At 39.8% G+C, this 15,247-nt stretch overlaps 1 protein-coding gene across 1 annotated transcript in view; it reads right to left on the bottom strand.

Moving 5' to 3' along the window:
- Nucleotides 1–284: 284 nt before the first annotated feature.
- Nucleotides 285–15,247, bottom strand: part of gabrr2a (gamma-aminobutyric acid type A receptor subunit rho2a) — a 50,460-nt gene continuing 35,497 nt past the window's right edge. Inside the window, exons 6-9 of the mRNA XM_010745725.3 lie at nucleotides 12,840–12,980; nucleotides 11,756–11,908; nucleotides 6,882–7,090; nucleotides 285–2,927 (exon numbers count right to left, since the gene is read on the bottom strand). Of these exons, the coding sequence (XP_010744027.2) occupies nucleotides 2,592–2,927; nucleotides 6,882–7,090; nucleotides 11,756–11,908; nucleotides 12,840–12,980 (839 nt within the window). The 3' untranslated portion in view covers nucleotides 285–2,591. The remainder of the gene's footprint in view (nucleotides 2,928–6,881; nucleotides 7,091–11,755; nucleotides 11,909–12,839; nucleotides 12,981–15,247) is intronic.

Here is a 15,247-nt window from a genome sequence, read left to right as displayed (position 1 = left end):
AAAAATAATACAAACAGCAACTTCAAGCATGTTTTGTATGTACACGATGAGAAGTGCAATGAACATATCAACAGGCATGTTGATTTCTAAAGAAACTCCAGGAAATTCCTTGCTCTGCCTGGTAAGTGCAACATGAACAAGAAAGTGATTCTAGTGTCCGGAATTTACACCAAACTTTTATTTCAAAGACAAGAAAAATCAACCCCTCTGAAGTCATATTGAATGAATGGCTGCATTCATCAGTGGGTTGCTGGTAAGTTGTGAAGTATTTTTTATCATGCTTGCTTCTGTTAATTTTCTTTGCTAAGAATAAATGACTACACTGACCATTGGAGAAAATAATCTAACAACCAACACACCTTTTTAGATATTATCATTCGAGTTTGACCGCACTCACATATCTCCGTCATATGCTAAGGTAATTAGTCTGGCCAGTTTCTCAGAAAGTCATTGCAGTCTTAACACGGGACAATAGCAAAACCGTTACCAAATCAGTGAAAAAGAAATGTTTTGCATGTTCAGTACTACAGAAGTCAAAATGGCCTTGACTGTTAATATTTTATCTGAAGAACATTCTTTGATTAACAAATTCCCTCAAGAGATCAAGTGGTGTCTTGGTGCTCAAGGTAGTTATCCTAAGATGTCATTATCTTAAGACATCAAACCATTTTCACTATTCTCACAACTTGATTATTTCACCAATAAATAAATTATTTTATATTACATAGTTTAAATCCATCCTGATTATTTTCAATTTGAGCATGAAAACCTGAGTGGAAATGCTGAAAATGTGCAAAACAACAACAACAACAACAAAAACCCCAAAACAAAACAACAACAAAGTCCAAATATTTCCAAAAAGTTTTTTGGTTGAGGTGAAAAAGTTGTGTCAGTAAAAAGAAATTGGAACGGAAACAATGAGTAACTCACGACACATGAAGCCTGTGGCTCCACTGAAGAGATGAAATATAGCAGCAGACCAAACATCAGATCACACTCCAGATGTGGAGTGATGACGACTATAACCTTCCCCTAAAATAATACATGTATGGAATGTCATATTTCCATCATTTTTTCCACATGGTTTGATGCACCCACTTTCTGATTTTCACAGTAGTGTCAAGCAGTGGAAATATGCAATGATTTGCATTTTATTTTGCCGATTGTTAAAATTAGTGCCACATTTGGATGGAAACCTGACTAATATGTCAAAGCTGAAGGAAAATACTGAGTGATGAAATCCACTGTGACAGACCATGAAGTACCGAAGTCTGTTATCCTCAGATAAAGATACATTAATGTCATCACTAGAAAACACCTTTTAACCATGCTAGCAGTGGGGTTGAGGGATAGGTACTTTGACATATAGTAGCAAATATTGGATGAATTGACATGTTTTCCCCAGAGGATGAATCCTACTGTCTTTAGTGATCAGCTTAATCTGCCGCTAGCACCACTATGAAATTGACACTTTTGGTTTTGAATGAAATGTCTTGACAGCTGGGGAATTACTGTGACATTTGGTACAGACATTCAAGGTTTCCAGAGGATAAGCCATGATAACTTTGCTGTTCCTCTAGCTTTTCATCTAGTACCACCAGCAGGCTGACATTTTTGGTTAAGAGAAATGTCTCAGTAGGGTGAAATGTCTCCACAACTTTTGGATGGATTGTCGTGAACTTTGGTACAGACATTCATGTTCTCCACAGAATGAATTGTAATCACGAGTTGTAACTGAGTGCCATGATCACTCTCTGCTGTACTAGGAAATGATTGCATGCTAACCATGAACATCATAAACATCATACAGTAAGCATGTTAACATGAGCATGTTAGCATCAAGCTCAAAGTACCACTAGATACAACCTTACGGAGTTGTTAACATGGCTCTTAGTTTTGTTGATTCTTGACCAGTTCTAATATATTTATTATGAATGATATTTGAGATGATTGGCTTAAAAATATGGTCAACATGTGTTATCTTGACATATGAAGTCATAAACACTGTCAATGAGTCATGACTAATAGATAATGGGCCCTAAAAATGTATAATCATGGTGATTTTCAGCTTGATAATCATTACAAATGAATTTAAATACATAGCCCCGTCAACTGATAGCTCGCAGTATGAACACAAACAAAGCAAGCCTTATCCCCATCCATCAGTGCTCCCATCAAACTGATGTTCATCTCAAGAACAGTAGTAATGAGGACAAAGAGCTTTTCGACATGAGTTGACAGTTGATGAGGCTGAAAAAGACAGAGAATTCACATCAGTAGTTTCAAAACACCATTCAAATGAATCTTTCCTTTAGTTTAGCATTAATGAACATTCAGATTGCTGCGCGAGGAGAAAAAAGTCTAAAAAGGAATGCTCTGATCAATCCCAAAGTCTCAATGTTAAATTTATGCAGAACTTTTCAAGACAACTCATCTTTTCAAGCTGTTACTCTCCATGGTCTTAAACTGAATAGTATATTATGACCAAACATATAGTCCCTTTTGAATCAGTCCAGAAGTGTCCCATTTTGATGCAGCATCCATACTATGTGTGTTAATCTCTGGCCTCAGCTCTGACTCTGGAGTGTCTTTCAGCAATAGACGGACCAGTAGATAAGGTTAAAGAAAATGTATGAACCAGGGAAAATCATCCGGGAGTATTTGTCAATAGCATGCGTGTTCTGGATGATACTGAGGGCACGCAGGCTCTTCTTCTTCTTGGTGGTGGTGGACTCGCTGCTCACTGATAGGTGGACCACCATGTGTTCAGGTTTCTCTGGAACTTCGTGCAGCTCTTCCTGCTCCTCATCCGGCACCATGGGCTCCTCTGTGTAGCCGGCCAGGCTGTTGGTGTCAGCCTCGCTGTAGGTACCATCCAACATGGTCATGGTACGTGTCTGGGAGATTCCGCAGGTACAGGGCAGGGACTGTCAGGGAATAGATAAATATACAATTTAATCATTATTATGACATGTTTGGAATTCTAAAGTAATACACCAAAGTTTAGGGAGATTATCAGGCAACCTGTGCTTGAAGTGTTAAAATGAGTCATTATTTATTTTTTATTCCCTTTTTTTAACATTGGTTCCCTTGGTTGTTTGGTTTGTGTTTTAATTAGTGTTAAATAAAACTCGCCCAAGGATCATGTCTCATTATTTTTATCATCACCTGTGGCTTTTTAATCCATTTTAGGCCTTGGTCACACATTCCCTTAAGTAAATTGTTGACTTTGGCAGTCAATGCTACCTTTTTTGTCCTACAAAGTGGTGTCTGAACCAAGTTCAGAACAATCAGTGCTGTGAGGAACTACTTGCAGCCAGGGCATGAGCTAAACAATGGAGGCTTAGCTGAATATCAGAATTTTTGGGATATTGATGTGCTGATATATAAACATCTGGAAGATTAGGCAAAATCATACAATGATCATCAAATGAATGCTTACTATTTCACTGCTATGTATTATTTAGAAAAAAACATACATTTCAAAAAGCATGCTATGATCACATCTGTACAGTTCTACTGAAAGCTGATGAAAAGATTGAATTACTGCCCAGTCCTTGACAAAATGTTTAACACTATGCATAAGACGATTTATGGTTTATAACCTCACCACAAGGACTGTTCGAGCTTGTGTACAGCAGCAGTGGAGCCATGAAAGCAGCAGGTTAGCAGCAGCTGGAGTTCTCTGTACTGCTGTGCATGAAGGCGTCTCACAGAGCTCATACCTCAATACACAATCAGAGTGGAAAAAATAGACTTTATGCCTAAAATGATTCATTTGGTTGTATATGCATAATGCTCTTATAAGGTGTAAATCGAGATGTGGGCTGTCTAGACAGCTGCATATGGTTAAAATCTGTGAGATCCATGAGATGGATGCCAGGAAAATGCAGGTAAACCAGCTAACACTGGTGTAAGAAAGAGAAGAATATCCAGTATGTTCTTTCCAGAACTTAAATAATGTGAGCGGTAAAGAAGACTGCAGTCCTGAAAGAACGGTTAGAATGGTTTGACACATTTGACCTTGTTAAAAGGATAAAAATGCTGTTTTATTATTGCCAACAAATCCCAACAAAACACCAAAACCAACCACTCTGGACACCCTAGTCCAAGCCTGCAACACCAAACCCAGCACAGGTCTCCAGGGGCCTCATGTACAAAGCATGCGTACGCACAAAAAAAGGGCATACGTCCTTTTCCACGCTCACGTTCAAATGTATCAAACGTGAAACAATCGTAGAAATGTGCGTGCCCCACGCCAATTTCATAGCTGTCGTACGCACGTTTCTACAGCTATTGTTCCTTTGGCGACACTTAGAGGTGACGCTGGGAAACTGTTAATAATGTGAAAACAAGTAGTCATCAGAGTGATGTGCACATCAGAGACACACTTATGAACAATTAACACACCCACGTGTTTGCAATTATATAAGTGGATATAAAAGCATGCGCAATGTGATTAAGAAAATGATATTAACAAAGGCAGCGTTAGCGTTGTTAGAGGACCTTGTAAATGGTGCAATCCGACGTGAGCGAGTATTTAAGGAACGCAAGGATTTGCTTACAAACCATGATAATTGGCTCATAAGCCGAATTCGGTTACCAAGGCCAGTGTTACTGGAGTTGTGCGCAGAACGCAACACGGCGAGGAGCCAGGGGTTGTGCTGACTACGCTGGGGTTCCTGGCAACAGGGGCATTCTAGCTCTCATGGTGATTTTAGCCCTCTCATCTAAGCAACCCCTCCAGACTTTACCTTCCTCCACCAACCCTGGCTTTCAGGCGGGGGAGAGGGTGTTATTTCTAAGTTTCTAAAAGTTTTTTTTGGAAAAGAGCACTCACATTCCACAGAGCAGTTTTACCTCTTTTGAACATTTTGGTTTTACTATTAACCCTAAATACCCTGTATTGGTTTTAATTATCCACAGACCACCAAGACCAAATAATGTATTTATCCACGAGCTTGCCAGGGTTTATTTCTGGTTTTATAGGAAATTACAACAAAATCCTTATTTTAGGTTATTTTAATATACACGTTTGCTGTCCATCATTGCACACCCTTGATCTGGTTCTTCATCACGGTCTCAGCCTGGACGACCTTACCAGGAAATATATCTGTCAGGCCACAAAGCAGTTTTATTTAGTTTAGTTTTATCCCTTGTTTATATCATGTTTTAAATATCTGTGTTGTTTTACTCTTACTCTGCGAGCCAGTTTTCCAAGCTTTTTGAGACCTGGGAAGCTCAGCTGCTGTCTATGACTGCCTAAACAACATAACATGTTGGGTGGCTCAAAACTTCTTACAACTTAATGACTCCAAAACTGACATTTTACTGTTCACCCCCTGCCACATCCCTCCTTTCTTACAGAAGATAGCCTTGGTCCGTTGTATGCTAACATTAAAACGTCAGCTAGAAACCTAGACATACTATTTGATTCAGACCTCACATTCCAACCACATATCAAGAAACCTGTCCAGGCTTGCTTTTTCTAGCTAAGAACCATCTCTCACAGATGACGAAAAGATAATCCATACCTTTATATTTAATAAATTGGACTGCTGCAATTCTCTCACTTTAGTTTTATTATATGTAGGTTCATAATAAATACTGTATATTTATACACTGATGTTTCAACCTTATCCTGGCTTTCTGATGCAAACAGAATCATACTCCATAGAAAGTTACAGTAGATTTGCTGCTCACTAATAATTCATAGCTTCCTATGAAGATTTTTGAAGTCATTTGATCAATGAAAAATGATAGATAAACCCAGACAAACCATTTCAGTGTGTTTAGTGTGCAGTAAATGTGATGAGTCAGTGCTTTATTCCCTGAAGCACTGACATCAAACGTGGATCAGTGAGTGCAGAAACAACACCGGACACTGACTCAATGATCGTGTCAGACCTCGGATCATGTAAAGTACATGCAAACGTTATATGTGAAGTAATCAAGCAGAGTGTTTTAAATGAAGCAAAGTAGGTTTGCTATTTTCAGTCCTGTTGCGAACCCAAAATAAGCATATTCTGTATGCTGATGGACAGTGAAGTAACCTGCTGTCAACTGTAGCTCCTGTTAGCTAATGTTAGCTCAGTTTGTTAGCTGTTCTGCCTGTAGTGGAGCTCAGAGCACCAGGGGAGTGTTACTGTTTGTACCGCAGGACTTTTAGGCCCATTAAATCATAATAAACTATCACACCTCCAAACTTCAGACCAACCTCTACAATCAATCTCTTTTCAATATGTTGAGTTTGAGTTGCAGTTTTAACAATTCAGTCTTTTTTTTTTTTACACTTACAAGATATTTTCCCAGCATGCAGGTGAGGTTCCATGCATATTGTAGCAAAACCATTATGGAAGGACATCTCTACATTTATTTGCTCATTTGACTTTAAATGTACCTGACATTTAAAGTTCATTCAACTAATCACTGACACATCTTTAGTGTTACAGAATGCAGTAGCTCATTGTGTTTACAGCAAAACTACTGATCACTGCAGCAATTTATTGGTGTTTGCTCATTCAATTATGTGTGACAAGCTCATATTTAATACCGGATGAGCAGTCCTGATGTTTGTATCAGCCTCTTCTTTTTTGCTTCTATTATTTTGCTTGTTCGCAATCAGGGATTCTAGTTGTGATGTGCTTTAGTTGTACTATATGTAGCTTGTTCTCAAACCCGATCCAGTTCAACATGCTAACTGTTTCAAACAGAAAGTTAAACATCTTTCATGACATGTTGAACTTATCAGCTTTCTCAAACCATTGGGTTAACTGCAGGATACACACACTCCTTATTTCTCTCTTTTCACAGCTGTTGGTTTTTTTGACAGCCTGACACATGCTTATACTCATACATTAAATTACATAGAGTCAGCAAACCTGAGATCGTGCTCGCTCTCTCATCTTGCGCTCCCGGCGGTCCTGGACGGTGGATAAGTAGTTGACAGCAGCGTACTCCAACACAGACAAGAAGACGAAGACGAAGCTGACCCAAAGGTAAATGTCCACTGCCTTGATGTAGGAGACCCGAGGCATGGACGCATTCACTCCAGTGATGATGGTGGACATGGTCAGCACTGTGGTGATGCCTGGATACAATAGAAAGACAGCATTCTAGTTCAGCTGCAGCAACTGTAGATTGAAAATGTGTTCAAATCTGAGTTTTACTTTGACAGTGCACACACAGTATAATGGGCTTCCTGGGTCAGGAAGCTAAAGGATTAGGGGGTGAAGCAATAACACGACCGCTTATAAATATATGATGCAATGTGGACCAACAGTTCTGCAATAAATACTGCCCTGTGAAGCTCCCATGCAGCGTGGTGTTGGAGATTTGAAGGTGAGAAGTGTCAGTGCAGGAAGCTTTTACTTATTTATTTGAATAAAAGCGTCCACCACCAGCCCCTTCTCCATTTAAAACCAGAGAAATAAGTGATAGCATCAAAATATACTTGAAGTACCAAAAAAACCTCAGCTGGTGATCAGCTTCATATGTCATAATACATAAAAATATACTTATGAGTATATTTTGTGTAGTAGTATATAATAAATCTGCTGCACGTTGTAACTGATCTGCTGTTGATTAGTTATCTTAACCAAATGCATCTCATTTACTGCAACAATCTCATCTTCCTTTTAGTAGCACTTTTAGAGCTCTCCACCATATCACAGCTTTCATCAGCAGTCAGAGCTGTCCAGATATCATGGAACTGTATAGATTGACATTCTAATTATTCCCAGCACTTGACACTTTCAGGTCAACTGTGACTCTGTGACAACTGGGCAACTCCATCTACACATCCAAATCCAACAGGAATGTCAGGTAACATGATTGAAAGAGGTACTTCACCACCAATGCCTACTTAGTAGCTCAAGTGAAGCCTTCGAAGTGAAGAATTAACTTTCCTTCCAAACTTGTTTTTCTGGAGCAACATCTCTTCTGCCTGCCTCATCTTTCTCAGGTCATTCAGTTGAAGTAGCTGTTCTCACACCAGGACACAGGTTCTATATTGGGGTTATGTAGGGGATGAAAGCTTTGGATAAGGCTACTAAGCAGACAGTGTGCTACCATTTCTGTTGTTAAATTACTGTGAAGATTGAACTGGTGTCTTCTCAAAGGGAAACCAACAAAAGCATGTTGACAGCAGGGCTTCACAGAATAGTCGACCATCAAAAGCACTAGTTGACACGGTGTATCAATGCAGACTCATCATTGATCTGTGGTTTTAGCAGTGCAGTGACAAAGCAGTGACAATGCATCAACTGCAGGTCTGCAGCTGTAATCATGACACATCATAGTTGTGGAGAAATTGCTGAAATCAATGGCACCAGGTCAGGAGGGAAGAAAGTGTTCAGGAGCTTCTGATGTCATATACTGTAATATATATTGAAGCTCGATCAAGGAGAATTAGAGACAACCTGACATACAATCAGGTATGTCTATGAGTCGGTCTCTTTTCTGCCAAACTCATGCTGGTGGTCAAACTTTAAACCCTACAGATAACAATACAAATACTGTACGCCCAAAAATAGTCAGATGGAAAGCATTTACCTATGTAAGTGTTCCTGTCAGCACATTCTAGTCTGGAGACACTGTTGTCTGTTCATGCTAATGGGCCATCAACAGTTAGCTATCTATTATGTCTGGGAGGCCAACATTCAGTTTCTTTGACCCTGGTACCCATGCAACTTTGAGATAGGCTGGCTCCTGCACTCCTCCAGCAATCCAAACAGCGGCCTCGCATACCAAAGAGAGGGCATCTTCTCTGATCTGGCTTAGTGCCACCACCGTCTATGACCTCAAGGCCCATGCACGGCTCTGTGTAACCAAAGGATAGAAAATTCCATAACAATAGTCGGCTATTCATATATTATTACTGTCATTATTACTACCATATCTGTTACTGTAATCATTTTTATCATTCATTGTAATTCATTGTCATTTTGTCAGTCATTGTAATTGTACAATATGTTTGTGTTAATTTGTCCTGTACACGTGACATCCATTGCACGTCTGTCCGTCCTGGGAGAGGGATCCCTCCTCTGTGGCTCTTCCTGAGGTTTCTTCCACATTTTTTCCCTGTTAAAAGGGTTTTTGTGGGCAAGTTTTTCCTCACTCGAACCGAGGGTCTAAGGACAGAGAGTGTCACTCCCTGTACAGATTGTAAAGCCCTCAGAGGCAAATGTACTTTGTGACTTTGGGCTATACAAATAAAATTGATTTGATTTGATTTGATTTGATCTATTCAGAGCTTTTGAGACAGACAAATGTTCAATGACAACCAAAGCTGCGTCCACATTCAGTCATTAGAAGGCTGTCTTGCCATGTTGAATAAAAATAATCTGTGGTATTTAGAGAAGCAAAGACTCCCTCTATGCCTGTAGAAATCAGTCACGTTGTTTCTGCTGTTTACGACAGAGTAGTCTGAGTACATAAATGCAGCATGAATCACGAATGCTCTGACTTACACCATGCAGTTGATTCAACTCTAATGAGACTTTTGAGGCTGTCCTTGAGCTGTGCATGTCTAGGATTGCATTATATTGTTTCATCTAGGCTTCTAACCAGTTTTAACAGACGACATCACATCTCACCAATTTTAGCTTCACTCCACTGGCTTCCTGTGCGTTTTAGCATTGATTTTAAGATTGTATTGATCACTGTTAAAGCCTGCAGGGGTCTGGCTCCTAAATATATTGCAGACATTAACCCCCTATGAGCCAACTCGCAGCCTTAGATCTTCGGGCGGGTCACTTCTGGTTGTTCAAGAGTCAAGGCTTAAAAACTAGAGGTGATCGCACCTTTTCGATCAGAACCCCTCGACTCTGGAACGACCTGCCCGAGGACATAAGGCTCACTGAATCAGTAAATTCCTTTAAATCACTTCTTAAAACTCATTTTTACAGACTTGCCTTTTTGTGACATCATCTATTTTTATTTATCTATTTTTTTTTTATCTCTTCACTCTATTTTCAATCTTTATCTGTTTGTTTTCTATGTTTATTAATTGTCCTTTTATATATGTATTTCTTGTTGGGTCTAGTACTCTGTAAAGCACTTTGTAGAACTATTTTTTAAATGTGCTATATAAATAAAGTTATTATTACTATTATTATTGTCAGAGGTACCCTGTGTTCTATGAGCTGTCATGGATGACACAGAGTGAGCATACAGAAAACATCTTTCAAGGTCATTAAATGATGTATTAGAGAAGACAACTGCTGCTGAGGGATTTCTCAACACTGGTTTGCTTTTTATCCTAATCTGTTGTCCACATCTGTCAGTTAGAGTGTATGATGTCAGTGACCGCTGTGACATGAGGATATGAAACACCGCCAGCAAAACAACAGAGCAATTCATATTGAGACGCATCAAACACACATCAGCCGAGCATTGTAGGTTCATCTGTAGCACACACGCAAGACACAGAAGTTGAGAAGTGTTGACACTTGCTGCGTCTCTGAATGCAACAAACAGCTTAAGTAGGAGGAAATAGTACAGCAAATCAGTCAGTGTGCACCAGTCTTTGTCTCTGAAGATGGAACTTCAACGACAGAAACATTCTACTTCAGCTTGGCTACAGAATCCCATCCACTTTTTACAGAATTCAGCCACGGGGACACGAGATGTTCAGAAGCTGTCTAGACAGAACTCTTCAGAAAGAGTTTGAACTGCACTATTTCTTTCATGAATCATTCCACTAATGTTTATTCATCAGTTAAAAACTAAAATGAATAAGAACAACTTGTAAGAAAGCTTGTGAAAAATCCCTTTGTGTTCTGTTGTTTCACCCCCTCATTAATCACTGAAGAAGGTTCACAGGTCTGACTTAACATTAATGAAAAATGTTTTAACAATTTATCACATCTGCATTTAAAAATATTAATACAATAAAATAAAATAAATCTTGGTCAGAGGTTCCTTGGGATAATACAGAGGAATGAATGTACTAAAAATATACAAATGCAAGAGTCCTTTTAGAGGAGGATAAACACCAGACAGAGCAATATTTCACAATCTGGCAACAGCAAAGGTTCTTATTAATGACTGAACAAAACATTTATAAACCATAAATCATAAAACAGACAAAACTTCTGGACCCATCACGAGAACGGATTGGATGGATTGCGACCCCCTCACCTCAGAACGTGTTAAAAAGGTGAAACTCCATGTTTAGGTGTGTTCTAGGCTACTGTAGAAACATGGCAGCTTAACATGGCCCACACCGTGGAACAGGACCTGTGGTCTCATTCTAAAGTAACAAAAACATGATTATTGTGTATTAATTGTTACGGCTGCAGCCGATCTGGTTTACAGCTGGTTTATGTTACTTTCTTTCCCCTCACCAGCTCAGACATAACACTAATAAAAAAAGAGTTATGAATATTATATTTTGTAAACAGAGCACAACAGAGAAGAGAATGAGAAAACTAACTGCGGTTAAGATGGAAGGGACTTGTAAAAACATTCCCTCCTAACAGCTGGAATTTAATAAGAGCAACGAGATGAGCCATGAAAGCGTCTCAGCGAGGGGGAAAACTGTGTGTGTGACACATACAGCAGCAGCTCCAATACTAAAAATAATTCAGAAGAAAACTGAGTGTGTGCTTTGTGTGTTGTGTCTTCACACATGTGTATGTGTGTGTTCCCAATTGGTGGAGCCATGTCACAGGCAGCTTTCATCATTTCACACACACACACAGATTTTCCTCAGGCACGCACATCCTCTTCAAAGAACACTGTTTTTTTTTACCCAGAGAGACTCTGGCCGGCACGGCCCGACGGTCGATCCAGAATGATACCCATGACAGCATCACCATGAGTGTGGCAGGAAAGTATGTCTGCAGCAGGAAGAAGAAGATGTGGCGTCGCAATGTGAAGTTGATGTAGAGACGATTGTACCAGCCTGTGAACACAGCAAGACACCAGACAAACACTAAACGATGTGCAAACTGGTTTCACAAAAATTCACCCACAACACTTGTTTAACTCTCTGCAGTTATTGTGTTCAAACTGCACAGTTCAACAGCTGTGCTGTACCATTGCATTAAATATTGTATGAAATCTAGATTAAAAAAATGTCACATATTCAGCGTTAGTGTGTACTCCATGGTAAAAAAAAGAAGGTCCCTGAAGTTTAAAAGATGGAATGCTGCCTTCCTGTGTTGATGGCAGCAGAGCTAAAAATATAAGGTTTGTCCTGAAAGTGCAGCTCGAGGTAAGGTCGTGTAGTCTATATTCATGTTCAGGAACTGTAGGCCAGAAATAATCATCGTTCATATTCATATCATGATGCTGTGCACAAGAACGATGTCTAACGAGCTTTATTTATAAATGATTTAAAGCAAACACAACTGAGCTGCTGTTGCCTTAGTTATTCCTGTGTGTGTGTATGGCTGCCTCCAGGAACGCATTTCAGACTACAGGCCAGTTCATTAAAGACAGCTTGTCCCCAGTTTAGAAAAATATGATATCTGGATCTGTGGTTAAGGTTAGGGTTAGGCAGGTAGAGGTTACAGTTAGGCTATGCCTCCAGGAAATGAATTTATATAATGTCCTTCTCACTACACTGTAAAAAAGAAACTGTTGTTGAAACTGTTGAAACTATGGTTCCAGACGACTGCATAGAATAATGCAGATGATCACCACAGAGTCATAGAAAGTTTTAACACTGCACACTCCAAAAGAGCTCAGTGTGCTCGACTTTGACCCTTCTGTGTTGCCTGAGCAGTCCAGCTTGTTGCTGAGATGAACACTGAGTTATTTATATGCTCTTATCTCATCAAACATGACTGCAGTAATCATTTGTGTGTGTGGGTGTGCATCTGTGTGTGTACCCGTGCTGCTGTAGAAGGCCAAGCGAGATGTGGTGTGGAACTTCTGGATGAGGAACTGTGATAAGGAGATGCGATCATCAGTGCTGAGGGACTCATCACCACTCTTCCAATACAGCATCAGGTCTTCATCTGTGTAGGCATCTGCAACACATCCCAGAGTCCAATCAGATCTAATCATCTCTCCCATCATCTCTCATCTATAAAATAATTATCATCACATTTCAGAAATAATGCTGGGTGAAGACTCTAACCTTGGGGCAAAACTGATATTAAAACTTTCATGAAAATGATAAGCAGACATTTCTGTTTCTTTTTTTTCCATTTCACCCTGCTCAGAGCCGTAACTGTTGTTATTTTTTCATGTGTGAACATAGGTTGATGCTGACGATGTCGACACAGCTTTTGATGGAAAACAAGCAAGCAGCCGCCTGAGGCACGAGTAAACAATGTGCACCGTGGAGCGGGAGAAGAAAATGCAGCACATGCTACAGCAAAAGAAGTTGAGGTTTTGACCTGTTCTGCTTGAGATAAAAAGTCATTAAGAACCAACAGGCTTGTTGCTGAGATAAAGTATTAAGAGACGGACAAACAAATAGTTGGTTTTGGTGTTTTCGCGGAATTTGTTGACAATAATAGGTATGTAGAAAAACACCAGCCTGACCGTTTCAAAGATATTTAGCACAACCTTATAATTTTGTCTCCATCGTTTTGTGTGGATGTCTAATTGATATTGTTATCCAACAGACGGACAAGCGAGTAAAGACTTGGAATGATTCAGTGGCAGGTCGATGTTGTTGTTTTTAGGATTCGACAGCTGTTGATGCAGATGTTTAAGCTCCAACCACACAGAGCAAATCCATGTATCCACAGTCCATGCTCATGCAGTAGAAATTATATGAACTGAGCTCTGTGCTGTGATTAATAACACAAACTAGCACTCTAATGAACGTGTTGCACTTGCTTTCCAAAAGTCAGCCCCTGCTGAGCAGTTTAGGAGCTGGGAGAGGCTTTTATCTTTGCTCCGTCATTTTTGAATAGTGCCTTATAGCAACCTGCAAGGCCCAAAGGTCTTCACAGCTGGCTGCTGATGTTTTGGAGCTGCACACAGTTCACAGTCACAGGGTTTATGTGTAATTTGAAATGTGTGGGGACACTTTGTTGAGTGCGCTCGCTTTCCTTGAAATATCTTTGATGTCTGATAAAGCGAATTAAAACCGTCAGAAAGTGGAGTCCCTCATGTCTCTTTGCAGGTATTCCCTGTCCTCTTATCCCTCCGACAGCTCAGGTATTTTACTTGAAAACACTTTAGCTGGTTAGTAAGAAGAGCACTTCAGAGACAGTGATGGGGAACCCACAGCTTTTCAAGGCACAGAACTACTTCAGAGCAATAAACCAGGTGTGACCAATCATATGACATGGTAAACCAAGAGAGGCAATCTGTTTACTACCACTTATTCTTATTGTACATCAAATCAAATCAAATCAAATCAAATCAAATCAAATCAAATCAAATCAATTTTATTTGTATAGCCTAAAGTCACCAAGTACATTTGCCTCTGAGGGCTTTACAATCTGTACAGGGAGTGACACCCTCTGTCCTTAGACCCTCGGTTCGAGTGAGGAAAAACTTGCCCACAAAAAACCTTTAACAGGGAAAAAATGTGGAAGAAACCTCAGGAAGAGCCACAGAGGATGAATACAATGAATGATAAAATAATTACAGTAGCAGTGGAACCTGTGATAGAGCTAGAGAGACACAGATGCACAGCAGCAGCAAATCATCAACTAACTATAAACTGTAAAGGAGATTTGGTAACAATAATGACAGTAATAATATATGTAGAGGACGTCGTGCAGGATCACAGCAGCAGCCACGATCCACGAGAACCTGCTGCACGAGACAACAGAGCACAGAAACTCTGGGGAAGAAGTTTATTTAGTAACATGCGTTAACGAGACATGTATGAGAGAGAGAGAGAGAGTTTTCAGGGAGATATGACTCCATCTTCAACCAATACTGTGCCTGACTAGGCATAACCCTGAGAGAGAAGGGGGGGGGGGGGCTAATCCTATGGCAGCATAACTAAGGGATGACCTGAGCAAGCCCTAACTATAGGGGTAACACTTTATTTGAAGGGGTGTTCATAAGACTGACATGACATTGTCATAACTATGACATGACACTTGTCATGAACATTAATGAATGTCAATGACTGCTGTCATTAAGTGTCATGCGGTTTCTTATGTCATCTTTTACTGTCAACTTGACATTGTTTGGGGTGTCTTTGTTATGACAACTTGACATTTTGAACATTAATGAATGTCAATGACTGCTGTCATTAAGTGTCATGCGGTTTCTTATGTCATCTTTTACTGTCAACTTGACATTGTTTGGGGTGTCTTTGTTA

The sequence above is a fragment of the Larimichthys crocea genome, chromosome V (genome assembly GCF_000972845.2).
Source record: "Larimichthys crocea isolate SSNF chromosome V, L_crocea_2.0, whole genome shotgun sequence".
NCBI classification, from domain to species: domain Eukaryota; kingdom Metazoa; phylum Chordata; class Actinopteri; family Sciaenidae; genus Larimichthys; species Larimichthys crocea.
This window is presented reverse-complemented; position numbering and strand designations above follow the sequence as displayed.